At 39.5% G+C, this 26,439-nt stretch overlaps 2 protein-coding genes across 2 annotated transcripts in view; one reads left to right on the forward strand and one right to left on the reverse strand.

Annotated features, from left to right (window-relative positions):
- LOC136843837 (nuclear distribution protein nudE homolog 1-like) overlaps positions 1-26,439 on the reverse strand; it is a 213,224-nt gene that overhangs the window by 178,429 nt on the left and 8,356 nt on the right. The gene's annotated exons all lie outside the window — the stretch shown is intronic.
- On the forward strand, positions 2,317-15,573 carry LOC136843836 (probable oligoribonuclease). Its single transcript, XM_067112634.1, has 5 exons — positions 2,317-2,555; positions 7,135-7,296; positions 8,081-8,174; positions 8,736-8,862; positions 15,382-15,573. The coding sequence occupies exons 1-5, from the start codon at positions 2,373-2,375 to the stop codon at positions 15,503-15,505; spliced, it is 690 nt and encodes a 229-aa protein (XP_066968735.1). The 5' UTR covers positions 2,317-2,372; the 3' UTR covers positions 15,506-15,573.

A 26,439-nucleotide genomic window follows, 5' to 3' on the forward strand; every position in this document is an offset into this window, starting at 1 on the left:
AGGAAGGTCGTAGATATGCAAGGAAAAAGGATTATCATATTAGTAAACAGCACGTAGCTCCAGTACCAATGAGTGCTGTTGTCCATCCCCCTTTGGCACCTGTCAGGTGTGGATTTGTAGTTCCCAACGATTTTGTATGTTTGTCCATACTGTGCCTTTACCATGCACATTGTTATTCGTTAATGACTTGGAAATAAAGTCGAAACTGGTCAGGACCTACACCCAGCCTTAGGCATTGGGACCTGTCCCCCTCAAAGGCTGTCGGCCTAAGAAACAGAGATCAGCGCCTGCCCTGTGAGCCTACAGAGGCCCAGGAGGACTTTAACTTTTAATTTAACACACACACACACAAATATGTAGGCATATATATATATATATATATATATATATATATATATATATATATATATATATATATATATGTGTGTGTGTGTGTGTGTGTGTGTGTGTGTGTGTGTGTGTGTGTGTGTGTGTGTGTGTGTGTGTGTGTGTGTGTGTGTGTGTGCTTATACTATATACCATCACAAGGATTCACTGAGGAACAACGAATCACAATCATACTGAACTTTTTAATTAAAAATAATAAATATGCTTTTCATACTTCTTTAAAAAGTGCAAGAAAAAAATCTAGATAATTTTTTCGGTTTAGACTCTCAGAGAGTGGACCTACACCTTCGACCACAGCATCCCCTCCCCTCTGAAAATATATAGTTCTGTGCGACGGTGTTAGCTGGGCTTCTGTGGGCACCAGAAGAGTTGAAAGACCCAGACCCACTGGAGTAAGAGCTGAAGAAGGGGGTTGGAAATTTGTGAGATATAGAAAAAGAAAAACAAACATCTAAAAACAATAAACCATAATAGAGGAAAAACTTTATATATGATACATATATAAGGTAGAAAAAAACATAATAGAGGAAAAAACTTTATATATATGTAGAATATATACTGTGTAAAGGCAGCATACAAGAATATTTTTAGTATAACATTACAGAAAATCCGCTGTAATTGTTTGGACTATATTAAATACACCAGAATTTAACAATTGGAAATGGTCTAAAGGTAAAGACACCAAAGTCTGTTATGTATCAATAAAAGAAAATTTTGAACACTTCTATTGCACTGCCCCAGCTTATATTGACATGAGAAGTAAATGCAGTATTGTACAACAACCTCAACATAGCGAAGAACATAATTAACATAGATAACATTAATCTGTTTAAAAAATGTAGAGAAAACAAAAAAAAAAAAATTAAAAATCAGTGAAAGAAACTTGGAACTGAAGGAATTCGACAGTGATACATGTACAAGCACTATAAAAAAACTAAGATTACAGAGTTCTTACAAAGAAGGTTACTTTTACCTTACTGGCTGCTGTTACTTTTCCCATATGACAAAATAAGTGCAATAAGCCGGAAAACAATAATTGATAAAGAATATCATAACAGAAGCATCAATATATACTGACAGTGGTAGGAAGACAGAGTGGAGGGAGTAGTAAGAAATTGCGTGGCTTGGAATGATCACAATATTTACTTTTTAGCACCAATTCGCAAAAGTCGAAAATAGTGGAAAGAGGAAATAGAAAAAAATGGAAAACAGAAAAGTCAAAGAAATGCTTAAGAATGGAAGTGCTGAAACAATAGAATATGTATATTTTATGAAAATGAACTCAGAAAAACGAGGTCACAACCTCAGCATAAGCAAAGGACAACGAAATATCTGCAGTAATTTGGAAAAAACTTAAAGGCTTGTTGATTAGAAGCTCTGGATTCACAAGCTTAAAAAAAAAAATATATAATAAATATATATATATATATATATATATATATATATATATATATATATATATATATATATATATATATATAAGGCAGTAGAAATGCCCACAATATTTCTAAATATTGCGACTTCGAGCGCAATAAAAGAGATGAGAGATTTAGGACTACATTGCAAGATAATCGAAGGAATGCTTGGAAAAGTTGCAACTACATTATATTGGAGACTGATAGCTGACGTAGGGGTTTGGCCATTTGGAGAATAGAACTGAGTATTGCATCATTAGATAATAAAAGATTAGTTAAATATAGTGCAAGACCATAAAGGTACCATATTCGGACGTTTTTGGGTCTTTCAGACATTTTACAAGAAAATTGAAATGAAGGTAGAAGAGGTGAGAAAGTAAAGAAAGAAAGAATTCAAGAAGGCATTAAAATGTAAAACATTAGGTGAAATAAAAATGAAAACAGGACAAGAAATAAAGCAGGCGGGCCAATGCTGAATTTCGTAGATGGGCCATCAGATCATCAGAAGGAAGAAGAAGAAGTGCAATGTTGTTATTTCTAACAAAGGGTACCTCGATGCAATTGAACTGAATGCTCAGCGTGAGGATTCCACGTTTACTTGTAAGCTTTGCTTCACGCACTCCGAGTCAGACTACGAGATCACTGACCTTTAGTAATTCGCGGTCATTGTCATTTAGAAAAATGTCAGGCGATCAAGAAGTTCCAGTAAAAGTACCCAGGCTAAGTGAAAGATTAGTATGGATAGATCTGGAGGTACGTTAAAAGCCTTGCTCAGGTAGACGATACGACCAGGGTTATGTTAATTATTTGTCTTCTTTTCCAGCGATGTTCCAGTGAACAAAGAACAACATTTATATTTGTAGGCTACGGATATTTTGCCCAGAGTTTATATATATATATATATATATATATATATATATATATATATATATATATATATATATATATATATATATATATATGCAGTGCTGCTTCACTTGAGATTTGTTCCTTAGAATCACGGCCGACGCCGGTCTAAGGCTAATAAAGAATATCGTAGGCTACAAGGCATCCATACATAGGTGCCGCCGTTGACGGATTGATGTGTGACTTGAACATAGGAAAACAGTATTTAAGGTTTTAAATGATGGAGATGTTTGTATACCAGTGGTATGTGCCCACAACTGATAACAGTATTTCTAAGTATTAGCTCTGCATGGACTGTATGGAATGGTTCCATGAATACGAAAGTCATCAGGAAGCCATAGCCTATGTTCAAGAAGGGATTGCCTAAGGAAATCTATTATAAAAGGAACCATACTAACCTAACATACTTTAACCCAACCTAACCTAGTAGGCTGTGTTACTTAGCCAGCAGTGGACCCTGACCTTCCTATAACTTGTGCCATTGTAAGATGTTCCTTGACATGGCCTAGGGGCTCCCCCTTCCCAACATGGTGTCAGGTAGAATGCAGTTTAAGGGGTTCACTCTGCATTTGCTCTGTGATATGTACAGCAGAATGTGTGTGCAACTATTCTGCAGTATATATTACCAAACTTACTTGGGTATTATATACAAAAGTTGACAGTTGCATGTTGATCAACAGCAAGTGGTAAGGCTACATCTGATTAAGAACTACTGGTGGAAAACTTCTATATGATTATTTTGGTAGTATGACTCTATTGCATGACTTTCTTTCTCTCTTTAAATCTTCAGTTGAAAACCCTTATTGAGTCAACAGAATATAAACTTTAGCAGGCTCCAAAGGGAAATTAGCCTGCAAAGAGAGACAGCTTATAGAAAAACAAGATTAAATAAATAAATATGAGGGAATAGAAAATAAAACTGATACACCTGAAATTCTGATGTCAGAAGAGAGCAGGAATGAATTTTCCCCTCACTTAAATACAGAGAGATTAGAAGATTCCACAACTGCATTCTATTCCACATGTTGCAGCAGCAGACTTCTTACTTTTGTGAGGAAAAACATCAAGGTCAAGTAAAGTAGACTGCAGATAATGTTTGTTGCTGTTGTACATTTTATGCAACAAGCACAATGAACTCATGGTAGTTCGCAGAGCAACAGGAGCCAGCTCTAACACTACCTCCGAGCAGAAGTTTGGATCATGTTTCAGATGTTTAGTGTTACTTGGGGGAGTCTGGGGAAGCAAAGCCCCCATACCCAGGGCAGGTTAGGAAGGTAATGTCTGGCTAGGTCAGGACACAACATACTAGGAAAGGCTAGGTTTGTTTCTGTCGGCAGAACCTGTCTGTCATTCTCAACTGGCCCCTGAACTCCCCTTATGTCTGTATATACAAGAAAATATAGGAGACGGTCATTAAGGACATTAACTATTTTATTTCACTTTAATTTATTGTAACAGTACATCAGAGACTTTTGATGATGATGAGACTGAGTTCATCTGAAGTGCATCTCAGATTAATGAAGGGATGATAGGTTATACAGTAGAACCTTGGTTCTCGACGTTAATTCGTTCCAGAAGTGTCGAGATTCGATTTTGTCGAATTCTGAGTTAATTTCTCCCATAAGAAATAACTGAAAATGGATTAATCCATTCCTGACCACCAGTCTTTACCCCAACCTTGCCTTTTTATACAAAACTTTACACAAATTACAATTAAATAGGTTCAGAGTTGAATAACTTACCTTATCAGAAGCACTTTTTACATTTTTAAATGCATACTGTATCAAAAAAGTTGGCCTATGACCAATGCGGCTGTATTACCGATGATATACCGAGAGCCATAGGCTAGGCTAAGTAGCCTATAGGCACTACCAGAATGTACTGTAACAGGTACACATGAAAACTGTTGTTAATTATGATAACATTGAAAAACAAGCCATATTATCACATGAAATTAATAATACAGTATTTATAAACCGAATTACTGTATGTCTGTTATCATAAAATTAAGAAAAATTTCAGAAATTACGTCGGAACTCGGCAGCCTCTGAATGTTTATGTAATTAGTACCGCAATACACCACCAGGGCGGCGCTATGGTTTGTTTATATCACAGGCTGTCGAGTTCAAATTTTTCTTAATTTTATGATAACAGACATACAGTAATTCGGTTTATAAATACTGTATTATTAACTTAATGTGTTTTGTTTATATCTTTAAATGCTTTTAAATAAGCATGGCTGTGGCAGCCGCCCAAGTTCTTTTTCTACAAACATCATATGATTCATCGGAAATTTTTGTTTGAACTTTTACTCAACATTTTATGAAACCCGATTATTTCGACTAGTACAGTAATTCCGGGTTTATAAATATATATATATATATATATATATATATATATATATGTCTAAAGTTATAAAGATTAATTAAATAAAAGAAATCTTACCATGCAAGGCAGCATATGGAGAATTGATCTGAGCATGTGCTCAATTACCATATATTAAGTTTTCCTGTATCATCACCTCCATTGCACCATGATGCACAGGACCTGTGAAATTCTAAATGCTTTATCTTCCAAAATAATCCAAGTGGGTCTAGCTTTCAATGTGAAGGAGCCAAGTTTTCTCTCAGGGGTTGTGCAGGTGACTTGTCCAACAACTTCATCTGCCTTTCGTCATTTTTTCATATAAATATGGAGTTTTGTTAATTTCACTTATGATATGTTTTTTCACGCAGTCCTGCCATCAGACACCCTGATTTTCCTTTCAAAGCTCTCTTGTTAAATTGACCACTTTTCCACATGCATGTAAACAAATCATACCCTGGAAGGAAATGTATATACAATGCCTTGTACAGTATAATTTTTTTAACCTACTGATATAACATGATGGACTAAATCCCCATTTAGTTTATTATGTCTTACCAACTTGACTGTTGTTTTGTGTAACATAAAGTTTTAATACACCAGTTGCATCAAGTAAACATTGTAAACATTTGAGGCATACACAAGCACACTCACTGACTGGACACAAGTATGAGTAGATTAACAGGATAAAAACTTATCATGTTACTTATTTTAAGTTTTGGCAGTTAGAACTGTATTAGTAAATAGACTCACGTTTAATGGACACTTCCAGTTATCCATTAGTACTGGCACTAAAGTTTTTGTGCTCAGGCTTGAAAAGCTTGTTCTCAAGCTACTCATTAAGAATTTGTGCCCCTGTAGACTGTCTGCTGTTTTGCAGCTACTGTATTGGAAAACTTCAAACAAATTAGGTTTTCTGTTGGTGATTGTGAGCAGTAATTTTAATTTGATAAAATCATGAAGCAAGCACTGGATTAAGTTTTCAAATGTTTTTGGTCAAATCTCTCATCTTGTCTGCAGAAGCATTGCAATTGTAGAAAAAATGTGCTGGAAGTTGCAGGTGACTGCTCTCCAGACATTGGAGTTGGCTTTTGCCCATCTCACTGGGTTTCAGCGAGATGCATCCACGTATGGTGACTTCATTCATCATTGGAATCCCAAGAGATGAAACTTGCCTGGTGGCATGGAAATTTCCAAGTGTTAAAAGAGAACTTCAATCTGAACTACAGTACTTTTTGCCTCATTTATCAAAATGGTCACACCTCTTTGATTTGAGAATTCAGCATTCAGTTTAAAACTTGTTAATGTGACTCCTAATTCAGCTAATGGTAACTGGAATTTGAATATAAAATTTGGGCCAAAGGCCAAGTATGGAGACCTATGAAGTCATTCAGCACTGAAAATAATGTTGAAACAATTGTTAGGAGATGGTGGAAAGTAAGTTGGAAGAAAGAGAATATGAGTTGTGATACTGTACTTGTATAGTGAAAGGAATGAAAGGGGATGCAGCTAGGGGTTGATAGGGCACTGCAAAGAACCTTAAGTAAGGCCTACAGTTCACCACGTAGGGTGCACTGATGGAACTACCTCCCTGCGGGGAGCTAATGATAAGTGCCATATCCTGGATGCATGCAACTCACTCAAGGAAATTATGTCTATAATATTAACAAATTTAGCCAATCATTGAATTATGAAAGTTATACTGAGTAACTAGTTTTCATTTTAGGAAATTCATTTGAGGTAGTCCTTTGAAAGGGGTCTGAAAATAATAATAATAATAAATAATTCTGCAAATTATTTTATTAGGCGAGAGAAAGTAGCCCCTCCTTTAGGGGCAGCTATGTCGTTTTGAGTACAGGACTTAGTAAGGAGTTAAAATCATTTTTAACTGATCTGATATCAATGCCTTTGGCAAGTAAAACCAAATTTACACTGTGGTTTCTAATATAAACTTTGTTTTAAAAATAATGTTCTCAATGTAGACAGTTTAAAGTTGTACTGTACATTGTTCATCATTTTACAGTGTCTCTTAACCTTTGATTTAACAGTACCTCGATTTCAGATGACTGGTTTGGATGTCGAAAAAGAAACCATAATGGAAGCAGCCGTGCTTATAACTGATAGCGAACTAGATGTTGTTGCTGAAGGACCTAATATAGTGCTGAAAGTGGAAGATAGTCTTCTGGACAATATGAATGACTGGTGTAAAGAGCATCATGGAAAGGTAAAGCTCCTGTGACCATGCTCATACAAATGAATGCTTTACATAAACCTCTTATTGCTTGTCTCAGTAGGTCAGTTGGGTATCAAAATGTTGATGCTATTTATGAGGTAAGCAGTCCAGATTATTTAAAATGCTTCGCTGCAGAAATGTTTAAATTTTAAAAACTGTTTTAATGAATTCAGTTTTCATTCTGTTAATCACATGCAACTGGTAGTTATTGTTGAAATCCTCTCCATGTAAGCAGTTCATCTTAGCAGCTTCTGCCTTTTGCTTATTTCCATTTAACATCCATTCTTCACTTCATATAAAGTGAGTTGTTTAAACAATTGGTGCAATGTTTAAAAATACCTGCTCCCTTAAAAAACTTCTCTTCCAGATCTATGCACACACCCTAATACTTTCATTACTTCACTTTGCAGTTCACTTCTTTCAAAATGTTGTACTAGTGTTTTGCATTTATTATTAACTATTCCCAATCAACACATTCATCTGCTTATATCATCTATTCCTGACTCCATTCATAACCATTACCCATTCAACAACTTTGTACTGTACCTAAATTGCCATTTCTTCCTCTCTTCTCTTTGTTTCTTCCATAAAGATATAAAACAGTATATGTAATCTTAAGCATACCCTTTTTTTTTTTTTTTAGCAGTGTGCTGCTAAATTGTAAAACTTGCTGTTTGCACTAATTTTATATCATAACCAAAGATGATAAGTTGATTTACAAAAGGTATAAGTTAATTCAGTACAGTGGTTTCACCAATTTTTTTTTTTTATTTAGTCAGGTTTGACAGAAAAATGCCGCAGTAGTAAAATCAGCCTTCAAGCAGGAGAAGATCAACTCCTGCAGTTTGTAGCGCAACATACGGAGAAAGGTAACGTGTTTGTCCAGGTGTTTTCAATTATATTTTAAAGTAACTTATCCATAACTTAACTGTGGTGACAGAAAAAGTCATTTAGGTTGTAAACCCTGTCTGTCCTGTGTTTGAACATTTTTCAATTGATAGAGACCAGTGAAAAAAAGGGTCAGGTTGTACAGTGTGGGTTGTATGGATGAAAGAGAGACAAGTATGGTCTTCCATCAGCAACTTGTCTGTAGGTACAAAAATGATTCTTACTAAGTATTTACTGTATTGTAAAGTTAGATTTCTTAGCGTGGTCATTGCAACAAACAGTACATCATTCAAGGTCTGCTGAACATAGTACAGGTGTGAGAGGTTGAAATTCTGCACTAATAAGACAGGTTTTAAACATGAGCATTAATTATAACATTTGTTTTCTAAATTATGTAGCATTTGTAAGAAGTAGAAGGATAGTCAAGATATATTAATAAAGGAGTAATTTCGCAAGATATTTCTTAGATTAACATTATTTTAATGGAATACTTTCTAATAGAATTTTTAAGGTTAATTTAAATGTACTCTACTGTATTTCAGGAAAAGCTCCTCTGGCTGGGAATTCAGTACATGCCGACAAACGTTTTCTGGATAAATACATGCCAAAACTGATGAAACATCTTCATTATCGTATTGTAGATGTATCTACTGTTAAAGAATTATGCAGGTATGTTACATAGTGGAAGGTTACATGATGTTTATAATTTAATGCAAAGTACTTTAGCTTTAATTTGTTTTACATAGTATTTGGTTGAATGTTAATGGTTTAGGACATTTTGGAAGTATTAACTTAAACAGAGCTATGATTTTTGTATCCATTATTAGCTGTAAAGATTTTCTTTTTCTACAGTTGTTATTAGCTAGAAAAGAATGTAATGTCAGTATCAAGAACAGTACAATAAGAGGAATACAGTACATTATCAGACTGTCAGACCAAAACAAACTTTCAACTTTGAAACATAGTGTTTTACAATAAGACATTTTTTACAAACCCATTAATCATAAAATAGCCTTACTCATTGTGCACAGCTCCAGTCACACCAACTTAGAAGATCATGCAAGGAGAAGTCTCTATACACATTCCTACCTCATGCTTTATTGGTCTGAAAGGTAATGGTTCATTCCTCCATGTGACCACCTCAAAGTTGGTTGTACTGCCATGCTTTGCAGGGTTAATGCTGTTTTTTCAGGATATGTGATGTCCCATTCACTTCTGTTCATTCACTCATGAACTTATTCACTTTGCTTTATTTTGATTGTGTTGGGTTTTATTGTTTAAATTTATCACTAACTGGAGCCTTTTTGCCTTCTGGTCAGTGGCATACTTTAAAAATCTCTGTTTCAGTAGACTTATCTTTCATTTGATTCTTCTAAGGTCAGTGTGTAATTTTTGTTTTGTTTTCTCACTTTTTGCCCAGGCTTAACATGGAGCTCTGTAGTGAGTTTTGCAATGTCAGAAATTCTTCTCAGGGTTTGTTTGTTTACTCAGTAAATGTTTTGATGTTTTGCCAACACAAACAGACAGGCGTTGACTTATGATGGGTGCAACTTATGACAATCTGCATTTACGACAGTAGCAAAGAGATATTACAAAAATGAGAAAACTATAAAAAAAAAATTATAAAAATTTGCAAAACATCGCACAGCAGGCAGCTCTTACAAGTAGCAGTCCCAGCAATACTTGTAAAGCAGGCAGCACACTATCAAACTTGTATACCCAGCATGGCATATGATCATACAATTCAAGTTTGAGAATGTATGGTTAGGTTGGAAGGATTGACTTAACAGTTTGATATTTATCCATCTAAATGTTTACATGTTTTCATGCTTAGTGACGTTACAGTCAACAAACATGTTTGAAAGTTTGTGGCTTAACATTATTTCTCTCTCTCAAAACACTGCCTCATGCTAGTATCAGTCCTGAGAACAATAGCTGTCATTTGTACCTCATTTACTGTTTAAAAAGTTTTTATTCAGCAGCAGTGTGCTGACAGAAAGGACACTTTCAGTGTCAATAATTCAGCCAGCCAAAAAGGAAAGAAAGGCTATCAGTTTGGAAGTAAAACTGAATGTGATTAATCAGTATGAAGGAGGAAAAAGAATAAGCACAATAACACATGACCTGGAACTTCCACATTCAACATTAATGACAATTCTTAAGGATCGAGAATGCATACATGAAGCTGTTAAAAGATTTTGCCTCAAGGCACTACTGTAATTATGAAGCAAAAGCAAGGGCCAATCCATGAAATGGAACAGTTATTGATGGTGTGAATAGAAGACCAGATTAAAGCCTTATTACCATCAATGCAAAGGCTAAAAGTATGATTTAGACCCTTAAAGGAACCTGCAGGTTATGTATATTAACAAGATTTCAACATAAGTGCTGGATGGTTCAAAAGAAGATTCAGTTTGCACAAGTTTGAGTAACAGAAAATGTAGCGAGTGCAGATGAAGAGGCGGTGAGAAAGGTTGTCGATAGTTTTGATGAATTCGCACATGAAAAAGGATAAAAGATTACAGTGGACCCCACCTACCTGTGGTTCCAGATTTTGGACCCCCACCTACTTGTGGTTCCAGATTTTGGACCCCCACCTACTTGTGGTTCCAGATTTGCGGCTTCACCTATACGTGGATTTTTCTGTGGAAAGCATATACACTATTCGTGGAAAATTCGCCTATTCGCGGTATTTTTCATAGAGAAATATTCACTAATTACTGTATTTTCATCTAATTTTTGTGACTAAATGCACTTTTTGTGATAAAACTATTAAAATGCTTAGGTATAAGCATTTTTAGAGATTTTTGTTTGGTGCTTGAACTATCAAAATAGGTAGTTATAAGCATTTTTAGAGGGGTTTCAAGTCATTCGGATTTTAACTATTCACGGGGGGGGTTGTGGTATGCATCCCCCACGAATACCAGGGGTCGACTGTAACCTTACCAAGCAAAAACTATGAAATAATCTGGATTAAGTGTGAAAACATAAATATCACCAAATGATATGCCCGCAAGGGAAATGCAAACATTGTAAACACGTTTTGTAACATTATGACGAAACTGAAAGTTGTCGAGATAAAATTAAATCTCATTAATGATAAAGTTCTTTCCAAAACTGCATTACAGTGGTGTGACATTCATCAGAGTCAACTGAAATAAGGTTAAACTGATTTTATATTGGATGCAGTTACCACTGGCATACTGACAAAACATATGAAACATGGATGTAAACGTAAGGCAAGTTACAAAACACAGATGAATTGGAAAATTAATTAGTGAAATGAAATATATCAACAGTTTTACAATATTTTCATGTTTACTCTTAAATATATAAGTATGATACTAAGTTAAACAAAACAAAAAAAGCTAAACTGTGGGTCTTTTCATAGGACATCATATTATATGAAATGCCACATGTACTGTAGATGTAAACATGGTATAAGTTACATACACAAGGTTTCCGTGATATTGCAGTGCAAAATGGGAAATCGAACACAGTAAAACAGAAGATTAATACCTGTAATACCTTTTTAATAAATTTATTAAAAACAACATACGAAGAGTCTAAGCCAACAATGTAAAAAGGCAAATTTTCTAAAGTTTTAAGCAAAACGAATCAATATAATGTATTATTGTAAAGATTGATGAGAAAGTTACTATATAAAAATATATTCATGGTGATAGAACCATGGTAGGCTGTAAGTAAAAGCAGTTAGGCTATTGGGTAGCCCATTTATACCTGTATACTGAATTGCAAACCTAGTTACATCAAAATTCAGCTTACAGTGTGTATGCAAGAACCTAACCCCGTCGTAACTCAATGCTTACCTGTACTAATGATTACCTTTGGGTCCCCGTTTCTGTTGCAGCTGTTAATTACTGCATGTGATTAACCTCATTAATTGCGCTAGTATATTTTGTAATTTATATGTTCCTATTCATGTTTCAGCATACTTGTTTAGATGGGAGCAGTAAGTCTTGCAGTTCATATGTCATCTAGGACAATGAACTACTTATGCAAAGGCCTTTGTGTAGGGGGCCAGCATGTCCAGTGTGTGTTGGGTCTCTGGTTCCTGTATGCTTAGAGGCAAGTGTATAGTTGCTGTTCACCTGGCATCATGGTGAGTTTTCTCTATCTTATTTTGTCACTCTTCAGCCACAACTGTAAAGTCTTGAGTTTTGTCTGATGAGGCTGCTTAACCCGCAATCTCGCTGCCCTCCTTTCAAGAGCACTCGCAGTAAAAGACTTTGGCCATCCTGAATTTTGACCTCCCTCCCTCTTTGTTGCCTGGTGAAGCTTTGCCTTCTACAGATGTCTCCATTTTATGACAATCTTAGTCACCCCTAGAAAGTAGCTTCTGGCCTCAACTCTGCATTCTCTTTTTTATTTTTATGTTTGTTGCTCCTACTCCTTTCCTGCCTCCTTTAGTTCCATCCATGCCTTACCCTCCATTGCTGATCATTCGTTCAGTGAACACCTCTTTCATGGCCCAGCCTGGGAAGGTTTCCTGTGTTCCAGGACCAATTTTTTTTTCCTATCCAGTATTTAATTCATTCATGGTAAATTTATCACAAGTCTTCCTTTTTACCAACAGTGATCACTGTCTCACTACCCATGTCTGTGTCTTCTGCAGCTTAATCATCAACCCCCACTTCTGTGGGTTTGCGCGTCGACACAACTGCTCTTGTACAGGCCCCTGCTTCCATGTATGCAAACGAGTCCCACCTTGGCTTCGCCTGCATATGCAATTACTTTTGCATACCTGACTGTCCCTGAGCACTACGCTGCCCCCATGTTCTTGACCACAGCATACCTGTTTGTTCCCATGTACGTGAGGGTAACATAAATTCTTCTGCTTCAAGGTATTAGATTAAAACGAATCCACTGCAGCACCAAATGTTGGTTAGTGAAAAGTGGGCAGAGTCTGAATACAAGAAACCTAACTGTAAGATTGGATAGAAACAGTACTAGATCATCACATAAGAAAGGGGAGGATGAAAAAAAGGTTGAGAATAAGGAAGTATATGGTGCATGCGCCATATACAGTAATCTCTTATTCTCATCCTTAAAAGTTTTTAGCAATGACCTTGGAAAGGTGCAGGAAGATGTTGGAGATCAAATGAGCCCTTGAAAATTTTGAGGAGAAAAGCCAAAAATCACCTTGCCTTGACAAGAAATTAATGTCATACCTTTGCCCACTGAATGACACTACAAAATAAACCAGTAATAAAATTAAAAAAAAATACAAAATTGACAAATAAAATTGGAATAAAAAAAAAAAAAAGATGAAATTTGAAAAAGAAAAAAAGCTGAAATTTGAATTATAGCAAACTGAGGTAAGGCATCAGCTATTTTTGGAATCGGCTGAACCTGACCACCAGTACCTACCTTCATCAACTACAGAAATTGTTGGAATGTTAATGGGCATCTTTGAGAAGACCAGCAACTCATCAGTGAACATTACTAAACAAATACAGTGTGTTTACAGTATGCAAACACAACTTTTCATTGGCCACTGCATTTTAGCATCTTGGAATCCTTATACTATACTATATAAATGAGCAAAAAAGTAACATGACCAAATAACAATAAAGTATGATGCCTCGATTTTTCAGATCTTGATTGTAAAACTTCACCTTTAAAGCAGTAATTCTTATGCATAAGTTACTTTATACAATAATGATGCAAGTAATTTACAAGTATACTGTAATTATCAGTATCTGTTTCTGATAAGTTGCCTAATGCTAAATCTCCGGTTTGAGACTACATATGCCATGGAATGTGTTCTATCTAAATATTGTGATGACACATTTCTCTAATACACCAGGAATTTTTTTCAAAGTTTGATGTCTGGGAGACTGGCCCTCTATTAGTGTCAGATTCAGTGAGTTGAGGTAGATAATGGAGGAAAATGCCAGAGAGGAGGTGAAGCAATTCAAGGGTCTTTCACAGTAGGCTCTTTGGAGTCCTCAAGGCCTGAGGAGGCTGGAAACCTACTATCAACTTCAGTGTTCTAAACTGATATCTTCAGCGAATGCTTTTTGGTTGGAGACCACAGCTTCAGCCTGCCACTTAGTCCATAAAAACAACTTTTTAGCATCCATCAACCTGAAAGTTGCTTACCTTCAGGTTTCCATTCACAATTTTGCAAGTAAAGTACATTACAGTAGTTCTTGTGGATGGGCAGGGTCTCTCATGAATTTCTTTGTTTTTGACTGGCAACAGCTTTACAGGTATCTGCTTACATCCTAAGTTGTGATCTTAGTCCTACATGCAGTATATCAGGTTGTTAAGGTTATTGAAAGTCCATTTTTAAGAGAAAGACTTTATAGTTGGTGAGAGTTGTTTTTGTAAGTTGCAAAGCCAATGCTAGAGCCTGTGCTGAAGTATGTTGCATAACATACTGATGGATGTATAGTATTAGGTTCTTTGTAACTTTCCAAAGGTTCAGAGCAATATATTAATAGATATTACAGTGTGTCTGTACTTGGTAGTGGGGCATGAAGTTAAGAAGACTTTTGGGTGATTGTTAATATGCCAGGGTTTATGCTTTATTTGTTAAGTAGAAGGAGGCATGTAATTGACTGTAACTGTCTTAGGTTTTCTGATTTGTATGTTGAATTGAATTGAATATGTGATTTAGGCCAAAGGCCAAGCACTGGGACCTATGAGGTCATTCAGCGCTGAAACAGAAATTGACAGTAAAAGGTTTGAAAGGTGTAACAAGAGGAGAACTCCACAGTTGCACTATGAATCAATTGTTAGGATGGGGTGGAAAGAATGCCTACAGTGCACCGCATGAGGTGCACTGACGGCACTGCCCCCCTATGGGGGATTTTTAATTTTTATGTTGAACATTTGTTAAACAGTATTTGAGAAACGAGAAAACTAAACTCACTGATTATGTACACACACACACACACACACACACACACACACACACACACACACACACACACACACACACACACACACACACACACACACACGCTCTTTCTCTCTCCTTTTCAAAGTTGTTCTTTCATTTGAGCTGTTTCTCATTTGGGTATTTCCCGTAAGAAAAATTAAGTCCTATTGATTTTCACTTTCATGGTATGATAGTGCAGTATTTTCATTTTTGTGATCATGCAAGATACTTTGACAAATTATCCAAAGCTCTGATTTCTTGATTAATTTTATTTGCAGACGCTGGTATCCAGAGGATTTCACAAATGCACCCTCCAAGAAACTCTCCCATAGAGCTCTTGATGACATAAAGGAAAGTATTGAGGAGTTGAGATATTACAGATCAGCTATATTCAAAAAGTAATGTGCACTCTTCTTCCAAGTATATATGTGGAAGATTTGTATTCTTTTTGAAAATAACCTTAAAAGTTATGAGTTGTTTCATTATTTATTTTCACTTTCATGAAAAAATTAGCTTTGTGTCTTCTCGTGAGGCAGAAATTAGCATTCCAAGGATTACAGTATACTGTAATAAAGAGTATAATTATGCAGAGCTATGGTTTGGAAATGGACTTAAAAGATATTCAAATTGCATGTTATAATGTACTAAAGAACTCTTTCAACTTATCCATTAATTAGAGCTTTGTAACTTATAAACCACTAAAAGTTTGAGGTATATAGTTTTTTCTGACAAAGAGCATCAGATGAAGAGATTGCATCCAGATGGTAGCATACGCCCCTGTCAATTGTGTCTGCTATCAGGCAGCAAGTATTTTCTTAATACAAGCCTATTCAGGTTCATTCCAAAGCTCATGATCTTAGAGCAGTGGCCACTTACATTATTTTCATTACATGAATTTCGGGGACCTTACTAATGTTCAGGGTGGAATTCTCCCCTAGTTTTCAACGTCTCTATTTAAAATCTTTTTCTGGATCGGGGTCCCGTGTCAGCCGGTGAAATAATCCATTCAGCACTTATTTCTAGGTAATTCCGTTGCTAGATACCAGAGAAAAGCTAAATGTAAAGCTGGGGTTACTACCCCCAGAGGCAGCTCAAGAAATGGAGTCGTATATGGTAAAGGGTGAGATTGTCACAATCACGGGACCCTGCCCTATAAAGATTCCCAATGTCAAAAGTCCCAACGAGAGAGTGCCGATACAAACCCATGCACTACTCGCGGACTGTACACAAGGCAACACTAGCCGCATTCCATTTTAGCACACGATTTCGTTCACACACGTAATTTCGTTGTGATCCTTATTTTGTGCTCTATTTTGGCATTTTTATGGCATCCTCGCAAGGTTCTTCTTCAACAACTTGAGTACCAGTGTTTTATTGTTTTTAGGCGATTGAGGCTCCTTATTTTCCTTTAGTTTAATAATTAAAGGATTTATAACGCCTGTCTCGATCTCCTCTCACGGCGTCTCTTGACCTCTCTTGGTCTTGGGTCGACATGTTTGTTTTGTGTTATTTATTAGTATCCCTTTTTATTTGGGATATTTTATCAATTAATGATTCTTAACTTTAGTGGGTTTGATTAATTTTATGTTTGTTCTGTACCCCTTTACTACGAAGTGCTGTTTAGCGTTTAGGCTACTGAGCTACCCCCGGGCCCATTCGCTTTTATCATAGCTTCATTACGAGTGATGTTTAGCGTTTAGGCTACGAGCTACCCCCTCGGGCCCATTCGCTTTTATCATGGCTTCATTACGAGTGATGTTTAGCGTTTAGGCTACTGAGCTACCCCCTCGGGCCCATTCGCTTTTATCATGGCTTCATTACAGGAGTGATGTTTAGCGTTTTGGCTACTGAGCTACCCCCTCGGCCCATTCGCTTTTATCATGGCTTCATTACGAGAAGTGCTGTATAGCGTTTGGGCTACGAGCTACCCCCTCGAGCCCATTCGCTATTATCATGGCCTCATTATGCCTTAATTTTGTCCTCACTTCTCTTAGCCTTTGGGGATCTTATTTTCATTGGTACTGTTAGGTTTTTACTTTGTTTTTATAATTTTGTTTATTTTGTGAATTTTGTGTTCCCTTCCTGGTCAAGTGCTGTCTTGCTGTTTAGGCTACATGGTTCCCCCTCGGGCATATTCGCTTATTATTTTGGCTTTATTTTGCCTTGTTTTAGACTCACTTCTCTAAGCTTATGGGAACATGATTTTCATTGGTACATTTAAGTTTTGACCTTGTGCTCGGATGCTTTTGAATTTTGTTAATTTTGGGTACTTTCATTTAACTGGAGGTCGGCCATTTCCCTTCACGTTCATGTCGTGTTGGGCCTGCCTATCCTCCTACATGTACCTTATAGAAAATTTTTGTTTTATTATGCATTATTTGAGTTATTAGTTAGCCTTTACCCCTCTCCTAGGCTTCCTTCCTTTGCATCGCCTCAGTTAGGTTAGCCTAGGGGTTGGCTATAACACTTTTTCCCTTCGGGGAAAAATCGTTAAGGGAGGGACGATCTCGATCTGTACGTATGAGTTTCATGTCTGTGATCTCATTCTGTACATATGTGTTTTATGTCTGGTGCTTCCCTTTGTTTGGTTTTGGCTTGGATATATTGCCTACGTCCACCCTCTCCCCTGTTTCGGCTTTTCACTTAGGCTAATGTTCCTAATAAGTTAAGCTGGAATAGCGAGGGTTTACCTCATGTAGCCTATCCTTGTTCAATCCTTCTTTGGGTTGCTTACCAATGGTGACCGGGAGTGCTCTCCCGACTCCTGTTCACACTTCTTTTACCGACTATATATATATTATTTTGTGGTATCGAGAATCCCCTTCTCTCCCTTTTATCTTTTGCTCTCTCTCTCCCCTTGGTTTGTTTTCAAGATTTGTTAACTTTCCAAGGCTTGAGAGCAATTTATCCTTATTTTGTGCTGTAGCCTACATCCCCTCCCTCTGCATTGATTGGTTGTCCCTCGGTGTCTGACCTTATCGGTTGGCACTCCACCTGGACCTGGAGGTGACCGGGAGTGCTCTCCCCACTCCTGTTCACACTCTTTTTACCTTTCTTTGCTCTCCTGGCCATAGAGGTTTTTTGCCCTTCCTCTCCTTTTCTCTCGCTCTTGTCGTGCAACACAGCTCACATAGCGGGGGGATCTATGAGAATCTCTGGGCGCCCGGGAGTGCTGTCCCACCCCTGGTCGCTACTTTGGGTTACCAACCTCCTGGCCTATCCTTCTCCCTTCCTTTTACGTCGACTGTTTCCCTTCGTGGTGCTTCCTACATGTTCGCACCTCACTGTTGGGATCTCATACGAGGCCAGTTAGCGTTTTCCACCTAACTCTCTTCTGTTTTATATACTTTCGGCGTTCCCCCTCCATTTTGCTACTACCTGTTCGGTGTTTCGTTATCTTGTTGGGCGCTCTCCTTGCTTACTGCTCCGGCGATTTTAGTGTTTAGCAGTCGGCGTTTATTCCACCCACCGCTATCACTTCGTTCAGGATATCCTCCTCCGGGGGTTTTCCTCTCTTGGCTCTGAGTGCGCCCACTTCGAACAGTTCATAACCTTCCCACTTTGTTTTTTTCACATCACATATTGATCAAACATGGTCGCTTCGAATGTTCCGTTGACTCTGTTTTTATGTCTATGAGTTTTGTCCTGTTAGCCCGGTTTTCTCTCCGGTTTTCTCCGGGGGTTTTCCTGGTCTGACTAGGCTAAGTCGCTGCTACGGTACTCTGCTCGCATCCATTCCAGCATGCCCATTTCTCATATGTTTTCAACTGGTTTTGTCGAGTGCAGGAATGCTCCGCTATCCTGCAACAAGCCAGCGATCACGGAGTCTATAGTTCCCATTCCGGTGCGCAGTCTGTTTTGGAGAATTTATAGTTTGGCACGGAAGGTTATGAAGTACGCTATGCTCTCCCCGAGCAGACTTCTTGATGAACCCGTAGGTTTTATATATACCTGTCGGTTTCGTCTCCACCAAACTCCGCCTCATGTGACTTATTCTTGGCTCGGAAGGTTGTAAAATGCGCTATGCTCTCTCGAGCAGGCTACTTGATGAATCCGTAGGTTTTATTTACACCAGTCGGTTTTATCTCCGCAAACGCCGCCTCATTTGGCTTATTATTAGTCGTTTGGCACCCGGCAGATTGCGTTATGCGCTATGCTCTCCCAAGCAGACTACCTGATGAATCCGTGAGTTTCATATACACCTGTCGGTTTTACCTCCGTCAAGCTCCGCCTCATGGGCTTATTAATAGTCGCTCTTTTCGGTGTTTGGGTTCTCTCCGGGAGATTCTCGGTGGATCGGTAGGTTTCATATACGCCTCGCGATTTCCCTCCGCCAAACTCCGTCTCGGGCGAGATTCTCGATAAATCGGTAGGTTTCATATAAACCTATCGGTTCTCCGCCTCATGTGGCTTATTAATAGTCGCTCTTTCGGTGTTTGGGATCTCTCCGGGCGAGATTCTCGGTGGATCGGTAGGTTTCATATACGCCTATCGATTTCCCTCCGCCAAACTCCATCTCCGGGCGAGATTCTCGATAAATCGGTAGGTTTCATATACACCTATCGGTTTTTCCTTCGCCAAACTCCGTCTCATATGACTTATTAATAGTTGCTCCTCCGGTGTTTGGGGTCCTAATTTTCCCCCTCCTGGAGGCCGCCGCAAGTCTCGTAACTCTTCGCTTCAAGTTAACTGTTTATGGAGAGTTTTCTGAAGACGCGTTGCAGCCTTCTGTCTCGTTCTCGAACCTGTGAACATCGTCCCGGAGCGATAAGTCGGTGCGAGAATAAGTGAGGCAAACCTTTTCCGCTTAGCTCGAATTAGGTGAGGCAAACTTTTCCTTTAGGGGATTCGTTAGCTTCTCATCCCTTTTGACGGTTCCTGGTCTACCGTCCCTAAGGTGAAATCAGTCAAAAAGAACCTTTTTAAACCAAGACGACCCGCTGCAGGGCCCTCGAGGAAGTCTCGGATCTCTAATCCGGTGCCGTCCTCGAGTTTGGCCTCGTCTTCTGAAAGGGACACGGCCCAAGCAAAGCAAGCCGTTACCCTCCTTCCTTTGTTGAAGACTCTTTTACGGGTCTCCTTATAAGGAGCTTGATTTGAGGGTCATTGTCAACCTATCAAACTATCTATCTACCTCATGGTCCATGCCTTCCCTTTCCCAGGAGCTTAAATCCCAAAGAGATTAATCTCAAGACTCATTGTCAATGGATCACCTGTTAAATCCTGCTCCGTTCCGGAATTCTATCATTCCGGACACCTCCACCTCTTTTCCCCTCCAGTCTGGGGAACCTTGACGCCTAACCCTTTATGCTTCCCAGCATGAAGGCACCCTCCTATCGGGGGTGTGGGCACACAGAGGTTGGTGGAATTGCATTTCTTCCCTTCCGGCCTGGTATCCCCTTATCCGGGTTTTACCAGACTGTCGGAAGGAGCATGGCATCTATCTGGCAGGATCCCTAAGTGAGCCCTCATCTTCCCTAGGGGCTGGGCACATCGTCTCCGTTGAGAACTCTAACGGAGTGGCAGGCGGAGAATTCCAAGTTCACGCCAGCTATGGGGTCTTACTGTGCTCTCTTTGAGAGCCCTGCTTCCTACCCCTTGTGCTCCGAATGTAGCCCCTCTTATCAACAGGCTTGTTTCGAAAATAAACCGCTGAGGCATTTCCGGGAGACAGATATCACAGATACGTTCACAATGAATCTTCTAACCCCGGACTGCGCTTCTAATTTATTCAGCGTACAGCTCCCTAAGCTTCCGGAGTCAATTCCCGGAAGCTGAAACAGGGTGTAAGTCAGGCTTGCCCGTTCCGCCTTGCGCCGAAAAATCTTATGAACAGTTTCACCTGGAGAATTAATCCTTTCCCCAGGTGGGCATTGTTACGGTCCGTCCGGGGCTACTAATGTTACTCAGAGTCTCCGTTCTCGTGGGTGTCTACCTTACGAGCGGAAACAATCTGATCTTGCCGGGCCCTATCCCAAGTCCGTCAAGGAGTTCATGTAGTTCAAGAGCCCCCCTGCTCAGGCGGTGGTGCAGGCTCTTCAGGTTTCTGCTCCTGGACAGCCGTCAGCCTCTCACTCCCAGCCTCCACCTCGATGTGTGCGGGTTTAGCCAACACATCAGCCCCTTGTTACACCCCGTGTGTCTCTGCCTTCCCATGTGCCTCCGCCGGAGTTTTCTTTGCTTCATACGAAAAACCCAAGGAAAGAATTTTCACTAGACATTCTGCCAGAGGCTCTGAACCTCGGGTTATCATAGGAGCAGGGAAGCATCCTGCTCCTCTCCGAGAAATTGAGAAGGCATACGCTTCAGGAGAGACAATCAAGCCTCCTCCCTGTAGTATTTCTCATATGGGTGGGAGGCTGTACCATTTTCGGGGCCACTGGAACTTCAGTCCCTGGGCCCAGAGTATAGTTATCAAGGCCCGGGGTGGAGCTGGACTGTTTGTCCCCCTCCCCCAATCAGGTTCAGTCAGCCTCCGGCCAAAGTTCTGGGGGTCTTTGTGAATGGCCTGTCAGGCTTTTTCAGTCTGCCAAGGAAGTTCCCTTCCACTGGAAAATTTTTCCGGGCGTGTCTCGTTTATTTTCCTCATTCAATGCGGCAAGTCTCGGTTGCTTACAGTCTTGTGGGTTCGGATCCTACTGCTCCGTGGAGCCGTAACCACCTCTATAGACCTTTCCGACGCTTCCTTTCACATCTTGGTTGCAGAAAGGTTCTATCCCTTCTTGGGATTCAGACTCGGGGAGCAGGCGTACCCCTTCAGGTTCATGCCCTCCTCAGTGCAGCTCCAGAATCTTTGCCAGTTTGAACAATACCGTAGTTCAACAGCTCCGGTATTAGAAGGTTATGCTATCTACATATCTAGTTGCCTGGCTCATTTGGGCACCTAGCATCGGGTATTGCCTGAGGGTGCCGGTCATTATAATCGGTTTTCTAGAGTGTCTGGGCTTCTAAGTAAACAGGAAGGAATCCCACCTGATTCCGGAGGGTAGCCTTCAGTAGTTGTGAATCCAGTGGAAGCGAAAAGAGATAGCAAGGGCGACCTGTCATTTCATCAACTCAAGCATACCTCTCTCGCCGTGCCCAAGAAAAGGCCTTGGGCTCTCTCCAGTTTGCTTCAGTGACGGTTCTCCTTCTGAAGTCAAAGCTGGAGTTTATAATCGGGTATGGCGGAGTCAGGGACGTGTCTCCTGATTCCTCCTGTTTGAATAGTGGCCTCCGGCCTTGCACAACTGTCAAGTGCTTATCGAAGTCAGTTCCTCTCCAGCTTTCCCCCTCCGGCCTCAGTATTCCACACCGTCACCTCTCTGGGCGGGTGGGGTGGATATTTTTGGCCCAATGAAGTACATGGAACTTAGTCGGTCACATTCCGGCAGTTCCATATCAACGCTTTGGAGGGCTGTGGCAGTCTTCCTGTCCTTGGGAAACTTCTTCCTCCCAAGAGGTTTCCTTTTAGGCTGGTTCTGAACAAAACAGCAATAGTGCGCTGTGTAAACAAGTGGGTTTGGACTCGAGTTGCTTCATTCAGGTTATGGTTCATTCTTCTCCATAACCAACAGACACAAGTGCCTCTGTCTACCACCCTTCTCGTAGGGGTCCAAAAGGTCACTACTTTTTCCCTATCCAGGGCCTCCCCCCTGGTGTCGGAATAGTCCTTAGACGGAGCGTCATTCAGGTAGTCTTGTGACCTTTTCCTGGACCTGGAAGTAGGTCTGTTTGCAACCCAATTCAGCCACAACCTATCAAGCTGTCACGTCTGGTATAAACTCAGCCTGCGTCAGCCCCCTCTAGTTCTGATGCCCTGGCTTTGTGGTCTTTGTGAATCTTACAGTTTAGGAGGAAACTGATATTGGTCCTGTTATTACTGTTTTCCTAAAATCAGTTAAGGGATCCTACTCTACTGCAGTATGGTTCTGCAGTTAAGTAACTAGCACTCTTCACATAGTTTTCGAAGCTACAGTAATGATGCGGCCGCACTGGCCTCGAGGAAAGTGTTTTGTTGGAACCAGACTCACAGGCTCTTAACTTTCATCCCTAAGGTCTGTGTTCGTCTAAGACCAGTACTCCGTCCACATTCGGTTTCCTGGTCTTTGAGTAATGTATCGAGTTAGCTTGGTAACCAACAATCATCTTGTTCTTACCTTTCCTTGTTGGGGAAGACCCAAAATTTTTAATCAGCTTAGCTTCTAGTGTTAGTTTTCCTGTACTGTCTGCCCTGTCTAGCAGAACCAATCATTTTGGTTTCCCCTCATCAGGGGTAGTGTTGCACCCTCACCCTAACTTTCTATCTACAGTTGAAGGTCCTCATTTTCGGTGGTCACCTTGGAAAGTACTCCCCTTTACAAGGTCTGTTTCTGTGCCCAGTTTTTCTCCTTACAGGCTTTTAGACAGGACCTCGCAATTTTGTCAGATCCTCTCTTTTTAAAAAAAAAAGGGGTTACTGTCATTGTGTCTGCTATTAGGCAGAAAGTATTTTCTTAATACAAGCCTATTCAGGTTCAATCCTAAGCTCATGATCTTAGACGGTGACCACTTACATTATTTTCATTACATGAATTTAGAGGACCTTACTAATGTTCAAGGTAGAATTCTCCTAGTTTTCAATGTCTCTATTTAGTCTTTAATAGCATAAGAATGATGTTTATTTCTCTGTTATTATTTCACCGGCTGACATGGGACCCCGATCCAGAAAAAGGATTTTGACAAAGGAAAAATCTGTTTTTGGGGAGGGGCCCGTGTCACCCGGTGACCCACCCGTTTTTCATTCTCTCCCTCCCATGGTAAACATCATTCTAGTGGGGTGGGTGCTAACATGGAATGCGGCTAGTGTTGCCTTGTGTACAGTCCGCAAGTAATGCATGGGCTTGTATCGGCACCTCTCTCGTTGGGACTTTTGACATTGGGAATCTTTATAGGCAGGGTCCCGTGATTGTAACAATCTCACCCTTTACCATATACGACTCCATTTCTTGAGCTCGCTCTGGGGTAGTAACCCCAGCTTTACATTTAGCTTTTCTCTGATATCTAGCAACGGAATTACCTAGAAATAAGTGCTGAATGGATTATTTCACCGGGTGACACGGGCCCCTCCCCAGAAATAGATTTTTCCTTTGTCAAAATCCTTTAATAGCATAAGAATGATATTTATTTCTCTGTTATTATTTCACCGGCTGACACGGGACCCGATCCAGAAAAAGGATTTTGACAAAGGAAAAATCTATTTCTGGGAGGGGCCCGTGTCACCCAGTGACCCACCCCTGTTTTTCATTCTCTCCTCCCATGGTAAACATCATTCTAGTGGGGTGAGTGCTAACATGGAATGCGACTAGTATTGCCTTGTGTACAGTCCACGAGTAGTGCATGGGCTTGTATCGCACCTCTCGTTGGGACTTTTGACATTGGGAATCTTTATAGGGCAGGGTCCCATGATTGTGACAATCTCACCCTTTACCATATACGACTCCATTTCTTGAGCTCGCTATTGGGGTAGTAACCCCATCTTTTATACATTTAGCTTTTCTCTGGTATCTAGCAACGGAATTACCTAGAAATAAGTGCTGAATGGATTATTTCACCAGTGACACGGGCCCCTCCCCAGAAATAGATTTTTCCTTTGTCAAAATCCTTTTTCTCACAAATCATTTTTTATTTTCTTATTTCTTATTCCTCTTCATTATGACTACTTTAAATAATTAAAGGGAATCTACAGGCAGTGACAGTGGGTTTTATATGGAAAGTTCAAAGGAGAATATGATAATGTTAAGGAAGTGATATGTTTTGATCATCGTTATTCCCCTGAAGATGTAATTTTTCACTAAGCTTCCTGGTATATCTTGGACATCTCTGAATGGGCTTACAAACTAAATATTTAGTTATCAGTCTAGTTGGCTATGACAATGAATAACTTCATCATGCCAGAGAATGCTCCATTTGTCTGGACATAAAAATTTTAAATATTTAAGTTATATTCCAAAGAATTCAATTTTAATTACTGTGTCTGAGGCATTTTCCACTTTTTATAATTTCACAGATTATTTTAAGAACAGATTAAAATCAATCTGCTATTTTTCTCTTCCCAGTGCAATGGCAAACATTGTTGAATGACACAACACAGCTTCTGAATTTATATGTTGAATAATGTCATACCGAAGTTGTCCCAAGACCCTAAGATGACATTGTTCTGTGCATTATAAATGAGCTATTGTAAATCTGAACAGTATGTGGTTTACTGGAAATACCAGTAAAGCTCTTGAGCTACTTCTCTAAATTGTCTGGGGTAATTGGGCTATGGTATATAACTACCTTCAAGGAGATGCATCGTGCCCCTTAGTGATCACTAAGTCCACACTTGCTGCCTGGTAGGATGACACCTATCAGGTAAAGGCCAGATTGACTATCATAATCTAGGCCGTGCTTACGATGCGCACCAGAAAACAATGGAGATAGGATGATGGCAAGGTTAAGGTGTTAGTTGCTTTCTCTCCCTGATTTCAACTATGGATACACTTGTTTTTAATCAGTTATCCACCATGGCACTGGTAGGGACCACTGACTTTAGTTAGCTGGGAATTGTATGCTACAAGGAACTGGCTATCCTTTTGTGTATTTAGTCAATGAAGCTTCCGTGGATTCTGCCAAACTAATACGACAAAATTCAGAAATGGAACCCATTCTTAGGTGTATAGGGGTGCTATGCATTTCCCAGTTTATAAAAAATAATGATAGATTTAAATAGGAAACAGGCTAATATCCCTGAATCAAACTGGAAGATGCAACAAGTATAATTGTGGTGAATGGGAAATGAGACTGGATGGGGATAGTGAGTTTATATATTTAGGAAGGGCATATAGAATTGCTAGAGAAGGAGGCATGATTTGTCACCAAAAACAGAAAGCCACTGCCTGACCGGAGAGCCATGAGCAGTAGATTACTGCTTGCAAGCTTTGTATAAAAAATGACATTATAATAAAATTAGGCTGAATTTGCCAAGCAAGCATGAACCGGTGCATTAGGATTGTAGAGCGCGACATGCTGTCGGCAGCGCAGCAAAAAAGAGAATGACGCCGTTGTTGCTCTTACGCTCCCATTGCAGAGAGAGAGAGAGAGCAAATGAAAATGGGAATGAATGAGGTCATTCATCATTGAAAAGTAAATTTAGAGTAAAAGGTTTGAAAGGTGTAACAGGATGAAAACCTCACAGTTGCACTATGAATCAGTTGTTACAGAGGGTGGAATGTAAGACAGAAGAACGAGAATACGAATGGAGGTACAGTAAAAGGAATGAAAGGGGTTGTAGCTAGGGGCCAAAGGGATGCTGCAAACAACCTTAAGTAATGCCT

The sequence above is a fragment of the Macrobrachium rosenbergii genome, chromosome 12 (assembly GCF_040412425.1).
Source record: "Macrobrachium rosenbergii isolate ZJJX-2024 chromosome 12, ASM4041242v1, whole genome shotgun sequence".
NCBI classification, from domain to species: Eukaryota; Metazoa; Arthropoda; class Malacostraca; order Decapoda; family Palaemonidae; genus Macrobrachium; species Macrobrachium rosenbergii.